A 6,294-nucleotide genomic window follows, 5' to 3' on the forward strand; every position below is an offset into this window, starting at 1 on the left:
ATCGGCTTGCTGGGGTAAAAAGTATATGTCACAGCTGGAAGGGGAGTTGGCCTAGCAGTGGAGGCTGGTGACCTACTTACTGGTGAGCAGTTAGGAATTCGTAACTAATCTGAATCCCAGATTGGAGAGGGAGGCTGTGTTCTCATATCACTAAGGAGCAACACCACCACTTTCCAGATAACATCAAAGACAAAGGAATTAAGTGCCACGATAATAAACCAAGGAGGGCGATTTACATATGAGGTATTTCCATACAGGTTCTAAAAAGGTTTCCCTAGAAACATTCATAACTTGGTAATACAGTAATTTGCAAAATAAGTTAAATTGTAAAATAATGATCCTGAGTAGCACAAATGCATTTAGCATGGTTTGCTTCCTTAGTGCTGCTCCATTTGCAAAATTAATTTTGAAAAAAAAAAAGAGCAATGAGAAAATCTGAAGCAATGAAATCAGGTGGTGGGGGAGTCCTTGTCTTGCACAGACTACAGCAGGCCACTGCCCTTTGACACACAGTGGGTTATTTGTCCCCTTGTTCCTGGAATTCTCTGGGAAGTTCCCCACCAAGTGTGAGTGGTCTTCTTTTGAGCATCACAATCATTGACTTGTGGATGAATGTGGAGTATTTTTGGACAGTGATCAGCTTTACAGTAGAAATCGCAAACAGACGTCCAGCCCTGCCAGGCGCTGAATAAACTAACAAATCGCCCCCCTTGTTTTTCATTCTGATTCATCAGGATCCCTTTCCTCCTCTCCTTTTTCTCTGTAAGAGGAACATACTCAACTACTCAGCCGGGACCTTTCAGGCTGGCCTGGATGCATCCCTCCTGCGGCAGAGGCGGGTGGGCCCCATGCTAGGGGCTGAGCACACTCATCCCGGGGAGGGCAACCCCGTCACGTGGAAGCCCACAGCACTGTGGGGTGAGCACTCCACACCGTCACCACACGGGCAGGAGAAAGTGAGATGGGAGCACCAGTGCCCCCTGCAAATGGGCACTCGACCATCATAGCATCCAAACTGGCACTGTGGTCAACATGAGGCAGAAAGGCCCCTTCAGCCTAGGCCACGGTGGGGTGGGGCGGGGCTGGAAGGATCCCTGGAATCCCCTTCGTAACGTGTATCCCTAAGGAATTGCCTCTCACGTGACGTGTCAGTTCTTGGGTTCTCCTAGGGGCAGCCACACCCGCTTCAGAATCACCAGATGCACAATGAATAATGGGCATTTGGGGTAAGGTACAAGGCAATGCATAGGATATCCTTTCTGATAGTCATGCCTCCGCCCCCTCTGTTTGTCTTGATTTAATGCCTAACTGTAGCAGCTGCAGGAGACATGCCCATGAGGCCATTCATAGAACTGTGACATCACTAGCTGCTCCCATCAAAATGATATTTTGCAGTTAGCCCCTGGTGATCATGGATGCTCAAGTTAAGCAACCCGGTGTTCTAGCCAGCACCCGTTTCCTCAGACTGCTTAGACTGCAAAGCTGAACCACAGGCTACACAGGCCCGTCATGCACAGAAGACCCCATGACATTATCCTGCTTCCAGAAGCTTGGACACAACCACATCTTTGGGGGCAGTCCAGTCCCTTTTGTCAAAAATGGGCTTGTCTAGACAAGTCTCAGCAAAGGCTGGGGTGGCAGGGCCCCTGAGGGGCGAGGCGGTGGGCAAAGGGGTGGGTGAGAAGAGCATGGGACCAAGGCCCGGCCTGGCCAGTAGTGTGCGAGCCTGTAAGGAAAGCTGTTCTGGAAAGGAGGCCACGGCATGGGCTTTCAGCTCTCCTCCCCTTTCTTCTTTTCCATGGCAAGTAAAAATGACAGAACCCTGCATGTTTTCCTTTATCACTGCCGATCAGATGAGCATAGGAACCAAGGTCCTGAGCCAGGATCACATTTGGGTTTACTTTATGAGCCCAAGTTCTGCTCCTGGCGTCGTCCTGGTTTGCCTGAACCGAGCAGCTTCCAGGGATGTGGGACTTTTCAGTGCTAGAACCAGGAATGTCCTGGCAAACTGGGCAGATCTGTCACCCTGGCTGCAGCTTCTCACACTGTACCCCCAACCCCAACCCCAGCCCCCACCCTTGGGTGCCCTTCGGTTGGCCCTTCAGTTCTCAGGACCTGGACTTGGTGGGAGGGAGTGGGTGAGGCAGTGGTCAGGCTTCCAGCTCTTGTCCCAGCCTTGCAGGTGGTGCACTGAGGCGGGGTCATTGGGCCCAGGCAGAGCAGGCCACCTGCTTCCCCACACATGTATCGATGTTCATGACCACCCACTACAACTCTGTGTTCTGCTTTCTTTTAAAGGCAGGAGGAAAGGCAGGAGCCAGTCTGTGCAGGCACACTCGGCACTAAGCCAAAGGCCGCCCATGCTGAGCTCATCTGGCCCCATCTTAGAGAGCCGCCAAACATTCCTGCAGACGTCCACCTCAGTGCATGAGCTGGCCCAGAGGCTCTCGGAAAGCCGGCTCTCCTTGCACACCTCAGCCACGTCGCTGCACTCGCAGCCCCCGCCTGTCACCACCACGGGCCACCTGAGCGTCCGCGAGCGGGCCGAGGCACTCATCAGGTCCAGCCTGGGCTCTTCCACCAGCTCCACCCTGAGCTTCCTCTTTGGCAAGAGGAGCTTTTCCAGCGCGCTCGTCATTTCCGGACTCTCTGCTGCGGAGGGGGGCAATACCAGTGACACCCAGTCATCCAGCAGCGTCAACATCGTGATGGGCCCCTCGGCCAGGGCTGCCAGCCAGGCCACTCGGGTAAGGGGCTGGACAGGGCTCACCAGGACGGGCTGGGGTGGTGGCATGGGCTCCTGGCCTGAGCATGGTACCTGCCTTGCATTCCCACCTTTCTGCCTGCAGAACCCCCTCCCCTCCTCTGTGGGGTTCCCAGAGTGACAAAGGACAGTGATTAGACACGAAGTGGCTTAGCTACTCTTGGAAGCAGACAAGATACAGAGCACATGTCCTGTAAATGATAATGCCCAGGCAGACACTGAAAGGAGTCACCGGACACAGGGGTTCTGCAGAACTGTGGCCATCTACCCTACACTGGGGCATGAGGGAGAATGCCCTCCACCCATTCACACAGTGGGACTCTTCTCACATGGTTCTGGCCTGAGGGAGAGGAAAGGGCACCTGTCAATGCTGGAGTTAGAGCATCATTGCTTCTTCTCCAATGGAGTTAGAGTATCATTGCTTCTTCTCCAATGGAGTTAGAGTATCATTGCTTCTTATCCAATGGAGTTAGAGTATCATTGCTTCTTCTCCAATGGAGTTAGAGCATCATTGCTTCTTCTCCAATGGAGTTAGAGTATCATTGCTTCTTATCCAATGGAGTTAAGAGTATCATTGCTTCTCAGCCAATAGATTTAACTTTAAAGCTGCTGAGACAGCCCACTGCTTTTAGGTATTTAAATACTAGACAAGGAGCATTTTAAGGACTTCACCCAAATAAGCTCTTGCTTGTCTAGAATCCTGAGCCAGCTGAGATGAAATGAATACTTGAGCTTCATCAGTGAGAAAAAAGTAAATACCTGGCAGTTCTCCTTCGTAACCTGGTAGACAGAAAAATCGATGGTGTCAAGGCAAAAATGGGTCATATTTGGAGAGTTGCCCCACTCCTTTTGAGTGTTCAGGTTTTCCTGACCATGGCTCATGCTTTCCATCAAGCACCAGAGTTGCAGCAGCTTGGCCTCTGGTTCTGGGTGAGGTTATTTGCAGGTGGAGAGAAGGGGCCACACCACGGCTTGGCCTCTGGTTCTGGGTGAGGTTATTTGCAGGTGGAGAGAAGGGGCCACACCACGGCTTGGCCTCTGGTTCTGGGTGAGGTTATTTGCAGGTGGAGGGAGGGGGCCGCACCTGAACATTCCTAGTGTCGCCCTCCCTCTCCTTCATGGGAAACGGCTCTCCAGGCAAGTACCTTCCTGCCAGGGGAAGCCAAGGCTGGGCCAGCCGCCCCACAAGGAGCCACAGGATTGCAGCCGTGGGTGCCACCTTTCACGGAGGGGGAGATTTATGGGCTCTCCTGGAACCCCCAGGCTGTCCTGGCGAAGAGGAAAGAGCTGGTTACTTCAGGAGTTTGACCTTAGTTAGATAACTAAAAGAATACATTTCCCCTCCCTTTTCTTTACTTCCTCAATAAAAATGCACAAAGTATCACCCTTCTCCCTGCCCCAATCTGTGTTAAAGTCAGTCTGTGGGTGTAGTTCTGCGATTCCGTCAAATTCTCCTTCCGGCTCTCCAAAACAGACAATTGTCTTGAGACCACATGCCCCCAGAATAGAATGGCCTCCGTGTTCTCCTGGGGTCAAGCCTGCTAGAACTCAGCATGCATGACAGGCTAAGTGTGCAGGGAGTGACACGAACCACAGCTGGAAAGCCAGGCGCACAAATGCCCTTTCCCCCCAGGGCCGCTCTTTCCAGTGCAGTCATCCAGAGGCCCACGCGCAGAGCCCCTGTGTCTCAGATGTTGCTCGTCCTGTCCTCAGAGGCCACCGTGCTGGCCCTCCATCATTTGACCTGACTTTAGAACCTGACCTCAAGGATATGGCAGCACTAGCCTTTAGCTCCCACAGCACGGGTGGGGTGAGGCCAGTTACAAGTGGGTAGTGCACATTTGCTGAGCTGTTCACTGCTTCTCTCTTCTCTTTGGAAGCACCTCTCCGAGCCATGTGAGCCCACCGATGCCACCGAGCAGGGGCAGCTTCGTGACCGACGTCCGGCTGAGGCTGTGGCGGAGACTCTCGGGGTTGTCTGCAGGAGAGCAAGCCAGGAGGACATGGGCCTGGACGACACGGCCTCGCAGCAAAGTGTGTCGGACGAGCAGTGACGGGCATGCGACCGGGCGGGGAGGCCGGGTCCCCACCGCTCCCACCTGCATTGCTCTCCTTCGTGCTCCCCAAATCACAACCAACCAATACTGCGATCCATGAGGGGCTCCTCCTGTGGAAAAGGAGAGCTGTTCCAGAACACAGAACTTATCTCAGGTTTTTGAAAAAAACAAACAAACAACAACAAAAAAAAACCTCACATGATGGGGAAACAAACAAACAACAAAGAAGCCACAGCACACCTTCCCCGCCAGGCACAGCACCGCCCAGAATGGCGCACCACGGACAGCACCACACATGTTCCAGAATCTGAAATCGCAAACAAAAGCCATTTACTATTTTAAAACAACTAAACAGAGCCATGAAACAAATGCCCTGATGAAAATAAGACAACTGCATGTTACATCATTGGCACTTTATATGTTACTGTTACCATGAAAAATAAATGAACAGCAGCACGTCTGATACCATCAGCCGGTTAGATGCATTAAGATTAAATCTAAGTGTCAGGAAAACCCTATTTCTTTATAATATTTATGCAGCTGTTAAGCGTAACATGGTGGCAGCTTCACAACAAGAACCGTGATCGTGCATGCAGTCATGTCTCCAGTATTCTGTGAAGAGCCAGGATACATTAGGATGTGAGTTTTAGAAACTGAGTCCATTCGGTGCATGGAAAGCCCCCTCGGCGTCACACAATGCCCCTCACTGTAGTCTAAGCGATTTGTGGGCTGCCAGCACCCTGCGGGCTTCCCAGGGACGCGTGCTTGTTCTCCAAGCCCCGCAACCCTTACTGTGTCACACAACACTCGCACACACCTTTGTTTTTGAAATTAAAATGTTTATAGTTATTGCTGTGTCCAGTGTTTTGAGTTGTATTGAAGCTTCTCATTTCTACGTATATCTTTTATGGTGAGAACGACATTTGGGTAAATTCCGAGACAACTTTTCCCATCTTGAAGACCCCGAGGAGCCTGTATCCTTGCTGGGGTAGAGGTCCCAGAATGCAGTCCACAGAGTATCACTGGCCTGGTGAACCATCCGTTTTCAAAAGACAATAGTTAGAAGGAAATACTCAATTTTAAACAGTCACACAAATTTCTTCATAGTATTTAGGATTTGGAAATTTGAGGAGAGGGTTGGGGGAAGGTATTGTAGAGAATCTCTTACCCCTTGGAAAGTAAATGGTAATGCTTTTATATATATATATATATATTTTTTTGGTAAACTAAGAATCAGCAATTAATAAAAGTAAGTGTACTCTATAATCAGAGACAGAATGCTATTATTTTCAGGCCAGTACTCCCTAGAGGTGCAAACTGTATTTAATTTAAATGCAGTTGTTTGTCTAATGGGAAGCTGGCAGGGCCTTGCTGCAGTTCTCTGAGGTGGCCAAATTAAACTTGGCTGGCAGCTCCTGTAATCCTATTGGGCAACTTTACAGCCAAGCCCCAAAGGCTAAACGGCAGGCCTGG

General features: G+C 50.9%; 1 protein-coding gene across 13 annotated transcripts in view; it reads left to right on the top strand.

The window, feature by feature from the left end:
• Positions 1 to 5,670, top strand: part of PCNX2 (pecanex 2) — a 309,218-nt gene extending 303,548 nt beyond the window's left edge. For all 13 annotated transcript variants that reach the window (XM_015440348.4, XM_005539760.4, XM_065545159.1 and 10 more), the window contains 2 exons: positions 2,299 to 2,747; positions 4,645 to 5,670. In XM_015440348.4, coding sequence (XP_015295834.3) covers positions 2,299 to 2,747; positions 4,645 to 4,818 — 623 coding nt within the window. In that variant the 3' untranslated portion in view covers positions 4,819 to 5,670. The remainder of the gene's footprint in view (positions 1 to 2,298; positions 2,748 to 4,644) is intronic.
• The last annotated feature ends 624 nt before the right edge of the window (positions 5,671 to 6,294 follow it).

The sequence above is a fragment of the Macaca fascicularis genome, chromosome 1 (genome assembly GCF_037993035.2).
Source record: "Macaca fascicularis isolate 582-1 chromosome 1, T2T-MFA8v1.1".
NCBI lineage: Eukaryota > Metazoa > Chordata > Mammalia > Primates > Cercopithecidae > Macaca > Macaca fascicularis.